General features: G+C 50.3%; 1 protein-coding gene across 1 annotated transcript in view; it reads left to right on the forward strand.

Annotated features, from left to right (window-relative positions):
* Positions 1 to 22,165, forward strand: part of TRPM8 (transient receptor potential cation channel subfamily M member 8) — an 81,371-nt gene that overhangs the window by 40,068 nt on the left and 19,138 nt on the right. Inside the window, exons 18-22 of the mRNA XM_047770265.1 lie at positions 5,070 to 5,161; positions 6,641 to 6,782; positions 7,798 to 7,969; positions 9,213 to 9,390; positions 19,913 to 20,103. Of these exons, the coding sequence (XP_047626221.1) occupies positions 5,070 to 5,161; positions 6,641 to 6,782; positions 7,798 to 7,969; positions 9,213 to 9,390; positions 19,913 to 20,103 (775 nt within the window). The remainder of the gene's footprint in view (positions 1 to 5,069; positions 5,162 to 6,640; positions 6,783 to 7,797; positions 7,970 to 9,212; positions 9,391 to 19,912; positions 20,104 to 22,165) is intronic.

Genomic DNA, 22,165 nt, shown 5'->3' on the forward strand with positions numbered 1-22,165 from the left:
CCAGGGATTGAACCCACGTCCTCGTGGATACTAGTGGGGCTCGTTACTGCTGAGCCACAACGGGAACTTCCAAACGGGGTCATATTCTGAGGTGCTGGGAGCAAGGCCTTCAGCGTATGAATTTGGAGGGGCATGGCTCAGCCTACAACCCTTCCAGGTAGCCTTTTTCTCAGCAGCCGTCTTTGGCCTTCTAGTTTTCTCTCTCTCTTTTGACTTACTTTGTATCATCAGCAAGGGTGTGAAAATATCCTGCTTGGGAGAAGTAGAGAAAGATGGGAGGAGAGTCAGTATTTGAAACGGGAAATGGGCCCAGACCATTATGAGAAAGTTAACCAGGAGCCTTTAACCCAGGAACCTCCTGAGAGTTACACTGTCGTGGGAGCCGTGCCACATGGGTCCCACGTGTTCCCTCCTGGACCAGTGGGGTCGGGTGCCGGGGCCCTGAGTCCCGTCCTCCCATTGCTTCCCTCCAGGGCATGGCCGACCACCTTTCAAGGCACATCCAAGAGAAGAAGACAGTGTCCCCATGTTGGCTTTTGCAGAGGAAGAAGATGAAGGGGTGCAGTGAGAGGACTTGTCTCGCTGCAGAGGGAAGGCAGGGAAAGAAGTCCTGAGCACAAATATGTGGAGGGAGAGAAGGAGAGCGAGAGGGAAAAAGCTGCAGGAAGTGCAAATGGCATGGTAGTAACGTACTTAATTTCTTGGATCTTCTGGTTCCCCATCTTTTTTTTTTTCCCTTTTTTGGCCGCCCCGAGGCATATGGAGTTCCCAGGCTAGGGGTGAGATCTGAGCTGCAGCTGAGACCTGAGCCACAGCTGCTGCGACGCTGGATCCTTCAACCCCCTGTGCTGGGCTGGGGACCGACCCCACGTCCTGGTGCTGCAGAGACACGGCCGATCCTGTCCCACCGCATTGGGAACTCCGGGTCCCCCATCCTTAAAGGGCGTCTTTCCTACTGGAAGAGGTTCCTTTTTTTTTTTTTTTTTTTTAGAGATACTGACATATAGCACTGTGAGTTCAAGGTGTACCACAGAGTGAGAGCACACACGTACAGCAGAACGATCATCACGTGACTTACTCCCAATAGAGGACAGGGTGTCCCACGCAGTGGCCTCACTCATCTCATCAGCATCAGCTCTGCTGGGAGTTCCGGCTCCTCACACAAATCCACTCCTGCCCAGAATTGGGCAGCGTGGAAATGACTTAATTTGGATGTTTGTTTCTTTTTCATATTTGATCCTCGGGAACTAGCATGGGAGCTGGTGTTGTCTTTCTGGCCAAGTGTGTTATCTTTTTTTTTTTTTTTAAATGAATTGATGAGGCAAGGGCTTTTTGATTCAGCTCCAGAGCTGTGCTGTGACTGAGAACAAGGGTGACGTGTGAGGCCACAGCTGGGCAGTGCCAAGGAACCTGGAAGGAAGGGGCCAGGTATCCCTCTGAGCAGGGGGTGCTGTTGATGGCTGCTCCTTGGATTGGTTGGAAAAAGGTAAAAAGTTCTTTTCCTGATTCTGGCTCCCAACATTCCTCCCCTCGTCCTGTTCCTGACCCTGCCGCCCTGTGGCCCTTGTCCACATATCATTTGGATCCTCCAGGCATCTAAGGAAGAGGGAGGTCCAGAGAGAGAACCTATCCTGAGTTCCTCTGGCGGGCAGAGCTTGGCCTGGATGGAGGATACAGGGAGAGGCATCCTGGCTTAAGCCAAGCACTTCATCCATGTACTCTTTCTTTCAACAACGATTTATCGAGCAGCCGTTAGGTGCCAGGCAGTGTTCTAGACTTAAGGATGCAGCAGTGACCCAAGTGGGAAGATATCTCTGTCTTCATGGACTTTGAGCCAGTTAGAGATGGTGGCAGGGTCATTTCTGGGCACCTTTGGCGGGGGGTGAGCATGGCGGGCAGCACCAGATGAACATGTCTTGCATGGACGGAGGACAAGCGATAGTAAAATTTGGAGTCTGTAAGTCACAAGCGTTTCCTACAAATCGAGTGTACATTGAACTGCTCGTGTCCTATTCGGGTCATGCAGGAAGGTGCCTTTTGTTTGGAGAGGGGCTCTGGGCAGGCGGAGCGTGGAGCACTGCTCGGGAGGGGCACAGAGCAGGGACAAGGAGTGGGAGTGGGCGGTGGGCACGAGGTTCCTGGTAGGCACATTAATGTGCTTCCCAGTTACTCCCCGGGCCCCACGTGATGTCCAGAGGGTCTGGCTGGGTCCCAGCTGTCCTCCCTTCACGGCGGTGGTGTTGGATGCTGATAAGGACGTGCGGTTTTGTCCCAAGTGTTTCCTCTGTTCCTTTGTAAACATCATTTATGTATTATTTTTGTTATGGCTTCACCCGAGATGTGTGATAGTTCCCGGGCCAGGAATTGAATCGGAGCCCCAGCTGCGACCTATGCCACAGCTTCAGCAGTGCTGGATCCTTCAACCCACTGCACTGGGCTGGGCATCTAACCAGCACCTCCGCAGAGACCTGAGCCGCGGCTGTGGTTGGATTCTTAACCCGCTGTGCCACAGCGGGAACTCGTAAATGTGATTTTTGAATGGATAGTTTGCACCCAGAGATCCTGCGTATGAAGGTGGTGGTGAGGGAAGCTCCCGAGTGTGGGTCAGGTGGGGTCAAGGCCAGCTCTGCCAGGGGGGAGCAGCTCTATTGTGCCCCCGCAGATTCCTGTCATTACTGGAGACCGACACTAGGGGTCGCTGTTTCCCTTCGGGTCTGCAGACTCGGGCCTTTTGGAATCATCCACGCGCTTGGATGCTTCAGACAGTTCTGCTGGCCTGGGACTGTCTTAATTAACCTAATCCACACTTGTTAGTGGAAAATCAAAACCGCACAGGATGTTACCTGTTTCGGATTGTGTCTGGGTCAGAGGCCTGCCCTGCAGTCTCTCCCTGTGTCCCCCTTGCCCAGGGGCAGAGGTTGCTCTGTGAATTGGAATTTTTTAACCAAGGCAATCAATAAGTGCAAACACAGTTGCTAAATAATGCTTAGGTCTGTTAAACAGACTGTGAATGTTTATTTAAAATGAGGTAAGTCTCACCATCCCTTCTCGGAAGACACGTTCAGTCTTGAGGCCCTTGGATCCTCAAATCCAGAAATAAGTGGTCCTGATATTTTATGAGTATATCTCTGGCATTCAGAAAAGAGGCTGTTATTCCCCCCTTTTTTTTTTTTCTCTTTAGGGCCACACCCGCAGCATACGGACCTTCCCAGGCCGAGGGTCAAATCGGAGCTGCAGTTGCCAGCCTCCACCACAGCCACAGCAACATGAGACCTGAGCCACATCTGTGACCTACACTGTAGCTTGTGGCAATGCTGGATCCTTAAACCCCGAGCGAGGCCAGGGATCGAACCTGCATCCTGACAGAGACCGTGTCGGATTCTTAACCTGCTGAGCCACAAGAACTCCTGCTCTTCCTTTTTAAAGATGTTTTCTTACTGCAGTGGTGCCTCTGAGCCCAGAATTGATCTTTGTAGGGTTCCTCCCACCATGCAGCCCAAGGCTGAGGGGGCTGAGGCTCCCGCCTGTCCTGTGCCTGCCTGCCTCATACAGTGATTCAGAGGGAAGCTGACTCAGGTAGAGCCTGTCCCCACCACCGTCACCTTGCGAATGGCTCTTGGAGGCGGCGATCAGTGTCACTGGGACCACCCAAATAGACCGTTAGGGATCCTGACTCGATTTCTGAGCTCAGGAGTGCAGCCCTCCCCCAGGGGAACACGGTCAAATCAGGCTGCTCACATGTGGGGGATTTTCATCCTTCCTTGGCGCTTGATTTCATAGCCCTCACCCCTTTGTCCACTAAAGTTGCTATTTTCATTTATAAAATGGATGAAAAGAACTACTTTCTTGAGACATGGATGATGTTTCTTGAATTCCTTCCAAGCCTAGGACGGTGGGATCACTATGGGGTCTGAAGAAGCAGGGTGATGCAGGAGAGAAGAAACCAAGCTTCAGAACCCCGCCCCCCCACCAGCTTGACTTGGGGCAGGTTCCGTGGTTTTGTTTTCTTAGGTCTTATCTATCTGCATAGCACGTGGCCCTGTGTAGGGACTGCATTTAGCAGAACTGAAAAGTTCCTCTGATGGAGTCGACTTTGCTGTCGTTTTCCTGCCTTGCGTGAGTCTGGTGGTTGCCTCACCTGAGCTCTCGTGGGCCGCTGCTCTTACCTCCCCTCCGACCTGTCTTACTCTTCATTTTAAACGTGTTTCACGTCTGTCTTCCCCACGGGCCAGTGGATTCCTTGAGAGTCGACATCGTACCCAGTCTGATGTCTCCATGTCCCAGAAGCCCAGCATATGGGTTTGCAATCCCGTGGGTTTGCAATCTCAATAAATATGTTGTGAGTGAATGGATGAAGGAAAGGGTTAGATGCCCACCTTGGAGCCACCCAAATCTGGCACGTGGATTGCCAGAGAGGCTGTCCAGGTGCCATCTTCTTGTGGAGAATCTTGTCCCTCTAAGTGTTTTCCTGACATGTTGTCTTCTGAGAAATCATGACCAATAGTTACAAATCATGACGGAAGACTCACAGAGGCACATTGTTTTTATCAATCCTTTCTGCGACCACACCTGTCCTTACAGGTAACACATATACCACCTGTGTGCAAAAAAAAAAAAAAAAGTTTTCTAAACTTTAAAAAAGTTCCTTTTATGGAGATGTTTTATTGCCAGCTGCCAGAAGATTTTCGCAATAAACACACAGATCTGTGATGGATAACACCCTCTAGAGTTGTGCAGTGTGCAACCTGCACCACTGTACATGGTTTCTCAGGGGGTTCCATATTTTCCCACACAGGCTAAACTCATTCGTTGCAAGTTCCTCTTTAAAGAACAGGAAGGATCCGAGAGTCCTTTTTCTTGACTTTGCTAGAAATCCATGAATAACAGAAGAGCAAGCGTGCAGCCTACTTTCCGATCCCCCTGGAATAGCACAGTGCAGTTGTAGGACCCACTTGGCACATCATTGGCTCAAAAGGATCTGGACAAAAGTGTGTGAAGCCTCGTAAACCTGGAAGCAGCTGATATTTCTAAACTGCTGTGTCCTCTCTCTGTCCCTCTCTGTGCGGCAGTGGTACATGAACGGGGTGAATTATTTTACCGACCTGTGGAACGTCATGGACACGCTTGGGCTCTTTTACTTTATAGCAGGAATCGTATTTCGGTGAGTAGTCCTTGCCACTCTCCCAAGATTCAGATGGTTTTGGATTCTCTTGGGTGGAAAGGTGAAAGAAAGACATTTCAAGCCCAAGAAAAGTCTGTCTGCCCCTATTAGAGATTATTGCAAATGCCTGCTGTCTCTGCCTCTTAGAGACACCAGCTTGGTTGGTGTAAAATTGTCTCCTGTCTTCCCTCCCCCTGGTGATCTGGAATTTGCCAAAGGGTTCCGCACGGGTTTTCCCTTTGTGGTTCTAGAACTGGGGGAGAGAGAGTTCAAAGTCGCGGGGCATAGAGATGGATGAGGATGTGAAATATCACACGGCATTTTCGTCTGGGGCCGTGTCATCGTCTCACCTGCACTTAACTTCAACTCGAATGCTGGTCCTGGAGCCTGCCCTCCCAGTTACAGGATTTCTTCCATCCCAGAGCCAGAGCGTGTGATTAGAAAATTCAGCTGCAAATGATGGTTGAAGGTAAAAAGCAACCAGACTCCACCTGATAGGGGAGTTGGGGAGCCTTCAAGCCTTGGCTCCCCCCTGTGCAGGCCTGCTCCCTCCAGGCCTGCCTGCCCTAAAGAGCGTCGAGGGAGAGCTCGTGCTTCTGTTGGAGCCCAGAAGCCTGACTGTGCACGTGTGCGTTTACCCAGAGTGAGGTGCTTTACACTGAGTGCTCTCTCGATGATTTGAATGGGGTCAGACCTCAGTTTCCGCCTCCCTTTGGGTTAAAGGCCCGGCGTTTGAGTCGCCGTTGGCTGGATGTGATTCTAGAGGGTCCCAGGTAGGAAGCACATATGGCGGTCCATTAACACGCTAGCAGGTGGTTAGCTAATCAAATGATCTGGTGCAAATGAGGTACGTTTCCCTGGGGGGACGTCTGGCAGGGTCGAGTCTCAAGTGGCTAAAGTCATTATAGACCTTGTGAGCCCGGAAGTTAGCGATGGCGGGATGGGCCCCGCAGTCGTATTTAGGATGGAAGACGAAAGGGTCGGGAATCTTGGCCGCTCTGTTTTGTGTGACCTCCTTGCCCCTCCTGGGGTCCACGAGGGCAGAAGATGGGGCCTTTGGTTTTCAGTCACTGACGGGAGGGTGTGCTCCCTGGTCTTTCATCCCACTTGCTCTCCATTCCCCGGCTCCTGGCTGTTGCCATGCTTTTGGTTATTTTTTGATTTTTTTGCTCTTTTGGGGCCACACCTGCAGCATGTGGAGGTGCCCAGGCTAGGGGTTGAATTGGAGCTGAAGCTGCCAGCCTCTACCACAGCTGCAGCCATGCTAGATCTGAGTCATTTGCAACCTACACCGCAGCTCACAGCAACGCCGGATCCGTCACCCACGGAGTGAGGCCAGGGATGGAACCCGAGTCCTCACGGATGCCAGTTGGGTTTGTTACCACTGTGCCACAATAGGAACTCCTTGTTTTTTTCAAAAGCACCGCTTTGAAATATTTTGTTAGCGTCTCACAAATTCTGTTCCCCTTCTTCCCACAGGCTCCACCCTTCCAACAGAACCTCTCTCTACTCCGGACGCGTGATTTTTTGCCTGGACTACATCATATTCACGCTAAGGTTGATCCACATTTTCACTGTCAGCAGAAACTTAGGACCCAAGATTATCATGTTGCAGAGGATGGTAAGAACGAGGAATATTTGTAGTTGTCCTTCTTCCGGTTGTACCCAGGTTCCTCTCACTGTCGCGACGGGATTTTGTCTGCAGAGTGACGGCTGCATTTCACCATCGGTCGGGTTTGCTCTCTCTGATGTGTTTTCATCGGGGCCCCTTCTGGTTAAAATTTAACACAGGATGACTGTCAGGAGCAAAGAGCATAACTCTGTTCATTTCTGAGAACGATCTTTATTTAGATTTGACACTCCGAGCCCAGGCAGGGTAGGGACTTTTATACCCATTTTATAGATTTGGACTATCGGGTTCAAGGAGGCTAATATGTTTGTTTGGAGACATGCAGTGAGCCAGAGGTAGAGTGAGGGCTGGCGCTTTGGCTTTCTAACCAAGTGGAACAGACGTCAGGAAAGCGCTACCAGACCCGTCTCATGGGGGGTGATAATTACACACCGGTGATGTGGCTTCTTTCAGCTTGTTTTCCACGTGACTCATACCTCTCGTGCCTCTGTCTTCAAATCAGATGGGCATTTGGATGAGCTCATCTGGAGGTTTCTTTTCCAAGGCTGAGCTCCGGTTTGTGGTTTTAATTCAAAGCGTATCTGGGGCATCGAGTCACCAAGAGGTCATGCTCTGTGCGCAGAACCTTAGAAAAGATGAAACTGTGCATTCCTGCCTAACAAGGAGAGCTTTTTCTTTGCCTTAGGGAAAGAAACAATGCAGGCATGACTGAGGGGTCCGCGGAACTGGAGAGAAGGAGGGGCTCCAGGCTGGTCTCATTCAGAACATCTCTGCTACTGAGCTGGTTTGGGGACCTGGGAGCAAAAATGCGCCTGTCAGTTTTCATGCTGGGAGACAGATGCCTGGAGACCTGAGGGTGATGATGGCCATTTTTAAAAATTAATGAGCGAATGTTGGGTGGCTTAGGTCCCAGGGCTCCGGAGCCTCTGAGCTCCCCTGTGGTCAGCGGAGTAGGGGAGCAGCCATGGCCTGGTCCTGACCCTGCTCTCCTGTCCTCTCGTCACAGTTGATCGACGTGTTCTTCTTCCTGTTCCTCTTCGCTGTCTGGATGGTGGCCTTCGGTGTGGCCAGGCAAGGAATCCTCAGGCAGAATGAGCACCGCTGGAGGTGGATCTTCCGCTCGGTCATCTACGAGCCCTACCTGGCCATGTTCGGCCAGGTGCCCAGCGACGTGGACGGTGAGCCTGACGTGGCCCCAGGTGGGGACAGCTGGGAGGGGGCAGTTGCTTCCAGCACCAGGGCTCCCTGCTCTGGCTCTGGGCGTCATCTTAGAAGCACATGGCTGGAGTGTGACCAACACCAGGCAGTGGACACGAACTGTCAAAGCCTTTCTTCCTCCTGAGCAGGAGCTTCTGTCTGTCTGCCTTGCAAGCTTAGGCCCAACATTTCAGACTGCTTTTTAAAAATTTGTTTAATTTTAATTTTAATTGTCCTAGGGCCACATGTGTGGCATATGGAAGTTCCCAGGCTAGGGGTCAGTTGGATGCAGCTACCAGCCTATGCCACAGTCACAGCAATGCAGGGTCCAAGCTGCGTCTGTGACCTACACCACAGCTCACAGCAACACCAGATCCTTAACCCACTGATTGAGGCCAGGGATCAAACCTGTGTCCTCACGGATACTAGCCAGGTTCATTACCACGGAGCCATGACGGGAACTCCCCAGAGCAATCCCCCTTTTTTTAAATTTTTTCTTTCTACTTTATTATTTTTTTATTACTTAATGAATTTATTACATTTATAGTTGTGCAAAGAGCAATCCTTGAATAAAGAGACTCTGACGTGTCACTCCTCTGTGTAAAGCAGTCTAATGGCCACCCCTTGCCTTTAGTATAAAGATAAAAAATTAACGTGTCTGGTCACCGTGCATCTGTTCCCTCACTTTCACAGACCTTTCCAACCCCCACCGCAGGTCCTTTGCACATGCGGTCCCCTCTCTGGATGCTCTGCCTCTCCCCGTTCACTCAGTTGGTGCCTACTCACCCTTCTGTCCTCGGTTCGGAGATGCTTCCTTCTTGTGGAAGCTGTTCCCAGTGACCATGGGAGGATGCCCCCTTTTGTGCCTGAAGTGTCCTCTGAACACCTCCTTCTTAGCCCTTCTTGGGGCTGAAAGGTTCAAAGAGCTGTCCAAACAGCTGTGCGGTCGACCATCCATCTGCCCAGAGAGGCCGGAAGCTCCCGAAGGGCAAAGACCATGCTTACCTTGCACTTCCTCTTCTCCCCCATCCTGGTGAAGTCCCCACTCCTAGCTGCTCAGTGTCTCCGTGTGGAGTGGATGCACACACGATGGGAAGGCCTACACCTGGTTTGGACAGAGTGCCGCGGAGCAGTGCCCATCATGCTGCACGGTCACCCTGTGTCCCTTTGGACCCTGGCCCTCTGGAGGGTCCTCACTTCGCCTTTGGGTTTCTGCACCTCCAGGCACCACGTACGACTTCTCCCACTGCACCTTCACTGGGAACGAGTCCAAGCCCCTGTGTGTGGAGCTGGACGAGCACAACCTTCCCCGCTTCCCCGAGTGGATCACCATCCCCCTCGTGTGCATCTACATGCTCTCCACCAACATCCTGCTGGTCAACCTGCTGGTCGCCATGTTCGGGTACGTGCCCGGGCGTGCCCTCGCGGGCTGTCCATGCCCTGCGCGCAGTGAGGCTGGAGGAGCCGCGAGCAGAGGAGCAAAGGCCGTGGAGCTGGTGTTAGAGGCCTTTCAGGGACTGGTGGTCGGGGGTGGGGAGTGGCCTCGAAGGGACTATATTAAAAATATAGCATGTCCCTATTGGCTGTAACCTAAGTTTGACGCCACAGACAGGCACCTGGTACTCCCTCCAGTAGGTTCAGATTGTGTGTTTAGCCTGCATTTAGCAACCTCCCCCCCGGTGCCTGATGGTGACTACAGTTCAGCTTAGCTCCAAGGTCGTCATATTTTATGGATTCAGTGGGATGGATTCTGGGGCTTAAGGGACTCAGCCTTAACATAGTTGGCTGCTGTTTTGAAACTTTTAGTTTAAATGCGAATCAAGAGAGCCGAGTCTGGAGAGTGACTGCCCTTTGGGACTCACGCCTAATGAGGTTGGAGGGAGAACGCAATGGTGACTCTGAAAGGTTTTTATTGCATTTAGCCCTTCTCTTTAGTATGGTTAGAAAAATCATGTTTATCTCTCCCCTTTATCTTTCTTAGGAGGATTTCAAAGAGCCCCAGGTGGTGGTTATAGTGGGGGTACCTTAGTTTTACGCTTAGGTGGGTGGTGATTTGGGGTACATGAATCCTGGCACAGACAGGCAAACAGTTTAGAAACAAAACACAAATTAAAAAAAATTAGTTGTTAAATCAGTTGAAATGAGAAACTATGAAAGATAAGAACGACATGTTTGATTTGCTTAAAACAAATATTTTTAGGCACAGACTACATCAGATGAAGTCACATGATAAATAAAAGTTTGGGGGCAACGTTTGTCCATGGCGAACAGAGGAGTCTAATTCCTATAGAAAGACTCCTGCACATTGATAAGAGAAAGATGACCCAGTAGAAAATTGGCAGAGGAAATGCAATTCAGAGAGATTCAAATGGCCACTAATCGTATGGAAAGGGCCTCGACCTTGTGGGTAAGAAAGGTCAGATGAGACCAACAGGGAGGTGCTGGGTTAGGGTCCGTTGGGGGAACAAGACGTTTTGGGGATGACACTGGGACAGGGGCATTGCTACTGGGGGTGTCAACTGTCTCCAGCTTTTTGGGTAGTGATGTGAAAATAGCTATTAAAAAATCTGCAAACCTTTGACCCAACTCCTTCACCTCTGGGAATCTTTCCTAAAGATAAATATATGAAAACATTTGTTAGATCCTTGTTTGATGCCTCTTAATAGGGATGACAAAACAAAGCATGTTGCATCCATGCAGCAGACTATTATGCAGCCCTTAAAAAAGAAAAGGTGAGATCTATGTGTATTGACTTGGAAGGATGAGCTTTTGTTAAATATGAAAAGCAAAATGCAAACTTATTTTTATGGCACAATCTTATTTTCTGACAGTAAAAAAAAAAGGAAATTTTAAAAATCAAGTATATATTTTGTTTGTCACAGGGGTCACATATTATTTCCATAATTTAGATAAAAAATGAGAAAGCAGGTGTCACATGGAGCCCTGAGAGGGACAAGGACTGTGGATGAAGAAGGTCTTTTTTTGCTGGTCAGTGGCCTCCCTTTGAGTGAGGCTGGGCAGGGCGGCGGGGAGGGGACAGGACATGTGCCTCTGGGGACATCACACATCCGAGGGGTTGAGAGTGAGTGGCCGCCTGGTCTCTGGGTACACAGAGACGTCCTCCTCTAGTCCAGCTTCTACAGCGTGGCCACAGTGGTGTTTCTAAAATGTCACGTCTCTGCTTAAAATTCTGGAAGGATTTTAGTATTTCCCTGTAGTGTTCAGGGTAAATTTCATCCTCCTCCGCTTCCCCCCAAGGCCATCCATGACCTGGCCTTTGAAAACACCGCCTTGCTGTCCGCCCTGGTGGCCATCCCACCTGTCCACCTGTCACACCTGACGCTTTTGCAAATGTTCCCCCCGCCCCCCCGGGCCCACTGCTGGCATCACCTGTTCCATCTTGACCATGTCCTCCCCATTCCTGCCTGCCCTCTAAGGAGCCCGGCAGCATCCTTCACTTGAGTGGTCCTCCTGCCCCCCACCACCTCGTGCATGGAGACCCTGTGGGTCCCAGACCAGAAGCTCTGGAGGATGGAGATTGTGTCTGTCTCAGCACCTGGCCCTTCGTGTGTGTGTTTGTTGCATGAAAAGAACAGGACTCTCTCTGCTTTTAGTTTGATATTTGGTTCCAAGTTAGGAGCTCGGCTTCCCGGTCTGTTATTCACTGAGAAGTGTCCACATTAGACCAGCCAGGGCTTCATCACATAGATGTTAACGTCAGCTCTGTGTCAGGTGCCTGGGCCACCACCACAATGTGTGGCCACTGGTCCCAGCTGGCCTCCAAGAGGGAAAACTTGTAACCCCTTCTCCATCACTACCCCTAACCGGTTACCAGGGAAGGACTCAGGAATCCAGACATCTGTGTTGCTTCTGGGGAGCTGGGCCAAGCCAGGCTGCCCATCTGAGCTGGAGGAGGGAGGCGGCCAAGACAGGTGAGGATGTGTCCACGTGAGGGCAAGACAGGGAGGACCAGTTCCCAGACGTGAAACAAGAGCGGGGACGGAATGAGATGACTTGGGGGTCTATTGTACAGTGATCACATAGCCTGTCAGCTTTAATGTTGAACACTGGATAGTCCCTGTGAAAACCGGCCACTCCTATGGTATCTGCAAAAATTAAACAAAGGGCCGGCAGATCCCAGTGCTGTGAACTCTGAGTTACACTGTTTCAGTAAATCTCAGGAGGCAGAGTGGAATATTGCTGAGCAGTTTCTGAATCTGTGTGCTGTGATCAGTTCACCAAAGCCATTCTTTTTTTGGGGGCGGGGGGCAGCGTCTCTTTTTTTTGGGCTACACCCATGGCATATGGAGGTTCCCAGGCTAGAGGTTGAATTAGAGTTTTGGCCGTCAGCCTACGCCAGAGCCACAGCAATGCCAGATCTGAGCCACATCTACGACCTACACCACAACTCATGGCAACGCCTGATCCTTAACCCACTGAACGAGGCCAGGGATCATACCTGCATTCTCATGGATACTAGTCAGATTCATTTCAGCTGAGCCACGACTGGAACTCCACCAATGCCATTCTTGAGGACTGGGTCATGTTTCGAATCCATGAGCCACATGACAATCATAAAATGATAGAATTTGGAGCCGAGAGGGACTGGGTCCGGGCTGCCATTTTCAGGTTTCGGAAGTGAGAGTCGGGGAGCTCAGTGTCTGTGGCCTTGGCTGCACTGCCGTCCAGCTTGCGTGAACTTGGGTCTCTTCCCCCTGAGGCCTGAACTGTTGAGCCGCCCTCCTTGTCACCCCATTCTGTGCTTGTGATGACTGGGGGATAGCCTTTCCCTCGGGGCCCTCCCAGATTTGTCTTGGGCTAAAGCAGAGGCCTTTTCTTTGTTAATACCTGTCTGGGAGCTTGCAAGCAGCTGGAGCGGCCCCTTTGCCGTCCTGGGGCTACCTCATCAGAACGCTACTTCTGATGGTTGTGGTGGTGGTTCTGGGCTTACTGTTAGCCCCCCCCACACACACACACCCCGCTCCAGGCTGTGACCCCTGTGACCCACCGCATCGAATATTCATGGCAGAGCTGAACAATGGCAGCCTGAGGAACTGGAACATAAACGAACGCTTGGGGGTGTGTAAGCGGTGTTGGCACACGCGCTCTGGATGGTACTCAGCTGGAAAAGGAAATGGCTGGAAACACCTGCAATGATTCTGCATCCACATTGTCGGTCATAGGCCCCTGGGTGGCTTATCAGAGGCACAAGGTGAACTTCAGGTCAGCAGATGACTCAGGAGCTGTGATGCTTTCAGGTGCCGTGTCTTGAAGATACATCCACTTGAGGCATTTCTGCATTCATGCCCTGATCTAGGGTAATTTTTAAGAATAAGATGTATTGGGAGTTCCCATCGTGGCTCAGTGGTTAACGAACCTAACGAGGAACCATGAGGATGCAGGTTCGATCTCTGGCCTCACTCAGTGGGTTAAGGACCCAGCGTTGCCCTGAGCTGTGGTGTAGGTCGCAGATGCGGCTTGGATCCCACGTTGCTGTGGCTGTGGTGGAGGCCAGCAGCTGTAGCTCCGATTGGACCCCTAGCCTGGGAACCTCCATATGCTGCGGGTGTGGCCCTAAAAAGACAAAAGACAAAAAAAAAAGAATAAAATGTATGTATTTCAATCTCTGGAATAGTATGTGTTCATTGTGAATATATACAAAAGTAGAAAATAAGAGAGGGATCACCTGGTATAGACAACGTTTGGGTCCAGCTTCTGCAGTTCCAGGGAGGCTATTGAAGTGGGAAGAAGAGGAGAAAAAGGAGCAGATAATTGTAACAGTAGCAAGAATTAATACTTTGTAAGTTTATTTTTATTTTTTTTTATTTTTAGGGTCGCACCCGCGGCACATGGAAAGTTCCCGGGCTAGGGGTTGAATCAGAGCTGTGGCTGCTGGTCTACACCACAGGCACTAAAACTTACCAACACTTTTCCGTGTAAGGCACCTCCCAGTGCTTTACGTACATGGCCTCATTTCATTATTCGTCTTCTTTGTGTAGGTGTGATTTTATTTAAATTTTTTTTTTCTTTTTAGGGCTGCACCCGTGGCATATGGAGGTTCCCAGGCTAGGTGTCGAATCGGAGTTGCAGCTGCCGGCCTACACCGCAGCCATCCAATGCCAGATCTGAGCCGCGTCTCCAGCCTACACCACAGCTCACAATGCTGTATCCTTAACCCACTGAGGGAGGCCAGGGATCGAACCTGCATCCTCGTGCATACTAGTCAGGTTCGTTGCTGCTGAGCCACAGTGGGAACTCCGGTGTGACGTTATAATCATTTATACATGAGGAGTTGGAGGCAGAGAGAGGTTAAGGTCCCTGCTCTTTGAGGCAGGAGTTGGGCACGTAGACAGCACGATATGACTTGATGGGATACCTAAGAGTATAGTATAACACAGGCAGCACAAAAGACTCTTTACAAAGGCCTGTGGTGCCAGAGTGGGGTTATCGATTGGGACATGTATTGGGGGTGAGTAGCAGTAAGTGAGAGTCATTTTCTCAAAGGACCCCGTGAGCACTGGTTGGAGAGAGAGAAACAGAGGAGAGAGAGCTGGTCTGGCGGGGGGGATCGGTGACTGCGGAGGGGAAAGTAGGCAGGGGCGCGGGTATGGAGGGTCTTTATGCCACGTTCGAGAACTTGGACCTCTTTTCCTGCAGGTGAAGGGAGACGTCACCGGTCCTCACACGAGCGAACGGCACCATCTCAGTTGGGTTACTTTGGCAGAAACCAAACGTTTGCATTTTTGACATCAGTGCGAGGAATTGGCTGGCTGTCTCTTAGTGTTAGCGTGGCATCTGCCCTTTGGATGCAGCGGAGCGAGAGGGGAACAGCGAAAGGTTTCAACACGCCCGCCGGGCTCTGCGTGGGTGCGCAAAGTCGGGGTCACCAGGGGTCCTAGAGCAGTGCTGGCCGGTGTGGCTGGGGTGGCTGGTGTGGTGGGGAAGGGGCAGCGGGTGGAAAATGGATGGCATCTGTGAGGAGCGTGCAGGAGGAGTTTACCGGATCACAGCCTAGCTGGCAAGGTTCTCGGACTTCAGTTAATGCTAAAATTCTGCCATTGTTTTATCATCTACTTTTTCTTTCTTTGTAAGTTTTTGGCAGGCTTTTCTTTCTGTTCTGTTGCTCAGTCCTTCTCTTCTGCTTTTTACTACCAAATGGCTTTAATTACTGGTTTTTAAAAAAATCATTTTAACATCTGTTGTATGAGTGCCCCTCATTATTCGTACTCAAAATTCGCCTGGCTTTTCTTGTCTATTTAATCATACGGAGAGCCTGAGGCTCATCTTCTGAAATCCTTTTTTTTTCTTTCCTCTTCCAAAATTTTTTTAATGAATTTTATTGTGATGATGTTAACGTGGTAGAGTCACTGAGGGGAAGCTGACGTCTTTAAAAAAATGCCGGAAAAAAAAATGGTGTGAGTCTCCGTTTATTCAGATACATATAGTTTCTCGGTAAAGTTTTATGACTGTTCTCATGGATCTGGTAGATTTTTTGCTACTTTTTTTTTTCTAGGCATTTGTGGTCATGAGTGAGATATTTTTCCTCTTATGCTTTTTCCGTAACTACTTTTTGATATATAGGGAGGCTATGAAGTTATTTATTTTGGAACAAGTCTCCTTAGTGAATTCTTTCTTTTTCTCTTTTCTTTCTATCATGTCATAGAAGTTTCCTTCTATTTCTTATTTCTTCAGCTCCTTCCTTCTTCTTTTTTTCCCTTCTAATCAGAAATGGATGTTGAATGTTGCCAGAAGACATTCCAGCAGCAGTTGAAATGGTGCTTTTCCTTTTGATCTGTGATGTGTTATGAAGACGGTGAATTATGTAAATGACCTTAATATGCAGTCATCCTTTTGTTCTTTGGTCAGGCGCATTCCTCTTTGGACGAACCGCTGAATCTCATTGAGGCTGAGAGTCGTCACCATTTATCTCTTGGTAACATTTTCCCTGTCGGCAGACCAGACGTCTGAGCGTTTGTCTTTCTGTGGGGTGCCTGCTCCCCCCACCGCCCCTGCTCAGCAGCAGTTAGCAGACAGAGGTCCTACCAGCTGGGTGCCCGAGAGCACAAAAGATATCATGGGAGATGTTGAGTCCAAGGGCACCTGCAGCATCCCATCAGGGAAGACCCTAGATGGCCAGGGACTGGCCTGTGCTTGGCAGGGACAGTGAAAACCCTCACAGATGGGTGGCTGGGAGCCTGGACCCAAAAAATGGGCTCTGAGCTGCTCTGGACATTTGGGTTTGCTGGGGGTGAGGGGTGGCTGGATGTGTCGGCACCAGAACTCGGCCTCTCCTCTATGAACCAGGGTCTAAAGAGTATACAGATTATTTGAGCAAAGCGGTTTGAAGCAGCACCTGCTGCTCTGTCCTCCCTGGGGCACCCTCATGTCTGGAACTGACTTGAGAAAGAAAGCAGTGTTTGGAACATTTGCGGTTGGGTTTGGCCCCGGCTCACAGTGTGCCCATTCCTGCTGCTCTGGGGAAGGCGGACCTGAGTCAGTAGACCTCAGCATGGCCAACCCCGGAAAGCGGTTATTTATGCAGAGCCGCTCTTGGGTATTAACGTCCATTAATCAGCCAGCTCACCCACACCCCTTGGGATGGGGATTGGGTCTTTTACTGTTTGTGCAATAAAGGAATGCTGTTCCCTGGGTCCACTTGGGTCCTGTGGTGCAGAGGAAGCAGGGATTCAGGCAGGAGGCTCCTTGGCCCCTGCTGAGTTGTCTTGAGGAACAGATGGGGCGGAGTTGTGCAGAAATAAAGGATGATACAAACGGCAACCCCTGTTTTGGGGGCAGGCACGGGACTAAGTAGTTTCAGACCAGGGATCGGCGGCCAGGTGTGCAGAAAGAAGGAGTGCCTGGCGGCTCTGCATCCATCCTCACCTTGACTTCTGGGAACCTACAGAACAGGTTGGGGGTTGGCTTTGGCCCCCAGGTCACAGTGGGCCAGTTCATTTTCTGGATGACCTGGAAGACTTAAGATGTTTTTCACTGCCTCTGAATGACCCGTTGGACTGAGATCCAGATCGCTTTCTACAGGTCAGCTCAGAGCTTGGGGAAGGGAGGGAGAAAACTCCTGCCCCAGATTTAAACATCCTCAGTGTTCCTCCCTTCAGTAGCAGCTGTTAATTCCCATTTGGATTCGGATAAAACCTCAGCAAGCATTTGATGCATTAAAATGGGTGCAGTTTTTATGTCTGTTTGAATTTGGGGCATTGGAAGGGGCCAGCAGTAGAATTCATTTTTGGCAAAAATATGTAAGATTTTAAGATGCTCCTCGGGTTCAGTGGAACCATGATACTTGTTCTGGCCCTGATGCCTGGCAGGTTCTTCGCCTGGATTCATTAATCTGGGTGTGCCTGCCGTCCTCTCCTATTGCAGTGACAGAAGCCTGCAGTGTCCTTTGCAGACACAGAATCAGCAGGGACTGGCCAGGATGGATAATGATGCTGAGTGTTAGCCTCAAAGCAACCTGACCTACATTGGGAAGAAATGCCAGGCTCCTTGCCAGGTTCACTTTGCTGCACACTCATGCATCATGGTCCTGTCTGCTTTGCACCTAAAAAATCTACCACATGGAGTTGACCCATGAACCAGTCAAGAGACCATTGTATGTGCCTAGTACAGGAGCTTGCATATAGTAGGTAATCAATAAACATGGATTCCCTTTGCTTTAAAGACCATACCTTGTTGAAGAGGCATTTTCTGTAAAAGTCTGTCCTGCCCGGACCCCAGGACCCGGTGTAGAGCTCAGAGAAGTCAGTAAATCCAAGATAAGAAGAGCCAAGCTTAGAAGCAAAGCCACAACCATGATCCATGTAGGGTGGTGTTTGGCTTGTGGATATCACCTTCTCTTAGCTCAAGGTATTTAACTCTTAGATTTGAAGGTGCCAAAGGGCAGGAGTGAGGTCTTACATCACATGTACCCTGTTTCTCTGCCTGGTGACCCCGTTCGGGTTTCACCCCTGAATCTGGAGAATTTAATCCATTCTCAGCCCAGGATTTGCTTATAGGCGATTTCAAGGGTTCATTACTGGTTCTTTGGCTTTAGAAGAGGTGATTTGGGGTTGGCAATAAAAGTATGTTGGATGATTGAACTTCAGCAAATGGTAAAATGCTTCACGGTTATCCTTTCCTAAGTAGTCTAGCCAGATCCCTTTGAAATAGAGCGTAACTCAAAACATTCCTGCCCCCCACTGTGAGGTCGTGTCACTGAGTGACAGAGCAAATAGGTGCTGGGCTGGATTGCTGGGTTCAAATTCTGGCTTCATCACGTCCCAGCTGGGGGGTGCAGGCAATTTCCTACCCCTCTTGTGCCTCAGTTTCCTGATCGGATGATAGATGATGGTAATGTTATTTGCTCCAGAGAGTTGTTGGCAGATTAAAAACAAATTTTGGGGAGTTCCCGTCGTGGCGCAGTGGTTAACGAATCCGACTAGGAGCCATGAGGTTGCGGGTTCGGTCCCTGCCCTTGCTCAGTGGGTTAACGATCCGGCGTTGCCGTGAGCTGTGGTGTAGGGTGCAGATGCAGCTCGGATCTCGCGTTGCTGTGGCCCTGGTGTAGGCCAGCAGATACAGCTCCAATTCGACCCCTAGTCTGGGAACCTCCCATATGCCGTGGGAGCGGCCCAAGAAATGGCAAAAAGACAAAAAAAAAAAAAATCTGGGGGGGGCCACACCTGTGTCATGCGAAAGTTCCTGGGCCAAGGACTGAACCCTCACCACAGTAGCAATCTGGGCCACTGCAGTGACAACAAAGGATCCTTAACCCACTGGGCCACAAGAGAATCAACTAATATAAGTAGACTGCTTAGAATAGTGTCTGATATGTTATAATCTTGCTTTACTAAGTAACTGATAAATCAGTGGTATAATCAGACATTCTCCTGATGGACCTCTATCCTAATTCCTTGCTGTGAGGATCTGTCTCCCCGTGAATTGTGATTTGCATCGTGAGACTCTGCTATAAGCACAAGTCGGAGCCTACTTATCTTCACTCACATATAAGCATTCTCCCAAAGTATTACAAATTAGTCGTAAACCTAATATTTAGTTTTATTTATTTCTTTTGCTTTTAATGGCTGAACCTGTGGCATATGGAGGTTACCAGACTAGGGGTTGAATCGGAGCTGCCAGTGTTGCCCCGCGCCAAAGCCACAGCAAAGCAGAAGCTGAGCCTCATCTGTAGCCTACACCACAACTCATGGCATCGCCGGATCCTTAACCCACTGAGCAAGGGCAGGGATCAAACTCGCATCCTCTCTGAGCCACAATAAGAACTCCAAACCTAACTTTTAATGGCTGCATAATGTCGTCATAATGATTGGCCCTAACTCGTGATACATTTTCTTGGTGCTGAACGATTTGGTTGTTCCACATGCTGCTGGATGGAAGGTGGGGCCGGCTGTTACTCAGAGGGCAGTGGCAGACACCTGTGTGGGTACATCCATTTCTATATTTTCTTTCCTCGGTATCTCCTTATTCTTTGGTGAGATTTCCAGAAGTGAAATCAATGGGTCAAAGGGATAAACATTTTTAAGGCCCTTGATAAATATTAACAAAGTGCTCTCCCAGATTGTTTATAATTAAACTCCCACAGTGACGTAGGCCAATTATTCCTGCGAGAGTCGCCCCCGTGGACCTCTTAGTATATAAGCCAGTACCAGACTTCCGGAAAAAGAGACTGTGGAAAAGGTCTTGAAAGAGGAATCGTGGAACCCTCTTAAAGTTCACGAGGGTAATTTTTGGTGATTCAAAAAAACAACAAGAAAATCCAGCAAAGACCCCACGCGAGGGCCAGCGTGAACCGAAGGGTGCCCGATGCCGAGTGGTCCTGCTGTGAGAGCTTAATGCTGGTGTTGCCGACCTTGGCAGTGGAATGGCTGTGGCTGGCTGAGGCCTGACCCTCTCTCCCCTCCCGCCAGCTACACCGTGGGCACCGTACAGGAGAACAACGACCAGGTCTGGAAGTTCCAGAGGTACTTCCTGGTGCAGGAGTACTGCAGCCGCCTCAACATCCCCTTCCCCTTCGTGGTGTTTGCCTACTTCTACATGGTGGTCAAGAAGTGCTTCCGCTGCTGCTGCAAGGAGAGGAGCACCGAATCCTCCGCCTGCTGTGAGTGGCTCAGGCCTGGCGCCTGGGCTTCGGGGCAGGGGTGCGTGTCGGGGAGGTGTGTCTGGTCCACAAGGCAGCAGAAAGGGTGACTCCGTTAGTTCACTGCTCATGGTAACTTTCAGGTGTCGGGCCCCCAGTGAATTCCTCCAGAGAGAGAGTAGAGTTTGGGGTTAATAGATGTGACCGTTGCGTTTAGCGTGGATGGACAGCGAGTCCTGCTGTACGGCACAGGGAGCTATGTCCAGTCACCCATGATGGAACATGACCAAAGATAATATGAGAGGGCGTGTACAGACGTATGACTGGGTCACTTTGCTGTACAGCAGAAGTTGACAGAACAATGTAAACCAACTGTAATAAAACATTAAAAAAGAAAGAGGAGTTCCCATCGTGGCGCAGCAGAAACGAATCCGACTAGGAACCATGAGGTTGTGGGTTCAATCCCTGGCCTCCCTGCTGTGAGCTGTGGTGTAGGTCACAGATGCGGCTCGGATCTGGTGTGGCTGTGGCTGTGGTGTAGGCCGGTGGCTACAGCTCTGATTTGACCCCTAGCCTGGGAACCGCCATATGCCGTGGGTGCGGCCCTCAAAAGACAAAAGACGAAGAAACAACAAAAATAAAAAATAAAATAACAAAAGGAAGAAAGCATCGTAGGTCTGCCGGGATAGCCTCACGTTTGGTTGGACGTAATGATGATATAAACGGGATGCTGAGCAGACACGACTGGTGGGATGGTGTCAGGATGCGATTTCCTTCCTGCTCGCTGTTTCTTCTGGGACGCGTGTTCTCTAGGAGACCTTAGCTCTGACCCCTCAGGGCTCATGACTTTTCTGGTTGGTCTTAGAGAGAAAATCTTATGACGATCTGACTTGGTAAAGCAATCTCAATTTAGAAATTAGGACGTGCAGCCCAGGAGATTAACCAGCCGTTCATGCTCACCCGGAGGGGAGACCCCGTTCCACCAGCAGAGTTGTCAGGAAGGGCGGGCTCCTCTCTCTCATACTCTCTTCCCTCCCCTTCTCTCACCAGCTGCCGTTACGGACCGTCTGTGGGTCGGAGCCCAGGGAGAAGGGAGGGGAGAGCAGAGCTCCTCTCTGGAAAGAGAGGCATGGTCCTGGGCAGACTCCATGCCCCCTCACCTGGTGCCTGTTTAAAGCTGACCCTCTAAGCTCAGACTTAAGGCAGGGGCTCCCTGTCCGGGTGGGTGGGGTGGGGTGGGGCAGAGCTGTAGGGCTGTCATCTGCACAGTGATGGGGCCCAGACACTTTAGGGCACACACACATCTTTTCATTTCTTTTAAAAATCAGAAGAAAAAGAAGGAATTTGTAGGCGACAGAAAATCTGTTGGTATATACGTGTCTTTATACCAGCCCCATCATAAGATTTTTTTTTAATTTTTTATTTGTTCTTTATTTTGGCCACCCCACAGCATATGGAATTCTCAGGCCAGGGATGAGATCTGAGCTGCAGTTGCATCCTATGCTGTAGCTGCAGCAACGCCAGATCTTAACTCACTGGGCTGGGCTAGGCTGGGGATTGAACCTGCGTCCCAGCTCCCCCAGAGATGCTGCCAATCTTGTTGTGCCATAGCGGGAATTCCTGATATTTTAAATATTTTCTTTATCCTGGAAGGGGCCCACCATGGCAAAAGTGTCGAGAGCCCAGGGTGACTGACTTGCCTCAGTTTGCCAGGGACCCGCCTTATTATAGAATTGCAGGTCCTGCACCCCAGCCACCCCAGCAGTTGGGGGCTGCTGGTCCCCCCAGCAGGACCCGTGAAGAGCATCAAGCAGCCCTGTGTGCTGACAGGGAGTGCGGAATTAATGACTCAGGTTGGACCCAGCCTTGGTACCTGTGAGATTTCCATTCTCCGTCTCCTTCTTGAGGAGAAAAGAAGGGTCCCATTGAGTCTCTAAGCATATTTGTTGTGTCTCGTGTAACAACCCCTCAAACTTGGTTGCCTGGAACAACCATCATGTATTTACCTCTCATGATTCCCTGGATCAGTCCTGGGCCACGTCTCTGCTCCTTGCTGTGCCCGGCTGTTGGCAGGTAGGCCATA

This window comes from Phacochoerus africanus, chromosome 3, assembly GCF_016906955.1.
Source record: "Phacochoerus africanus isolate WHEZ1 chromosome 3, ROS_Pafr_v1, whole genome shotgun sequence".
Classification (NCBI taxonomy): Eukaryota; Metazoa; Chordata; class Mammalia; order Artiodactyla; family Suidae; genus Phacochoerus; species Phacochoerus africanus.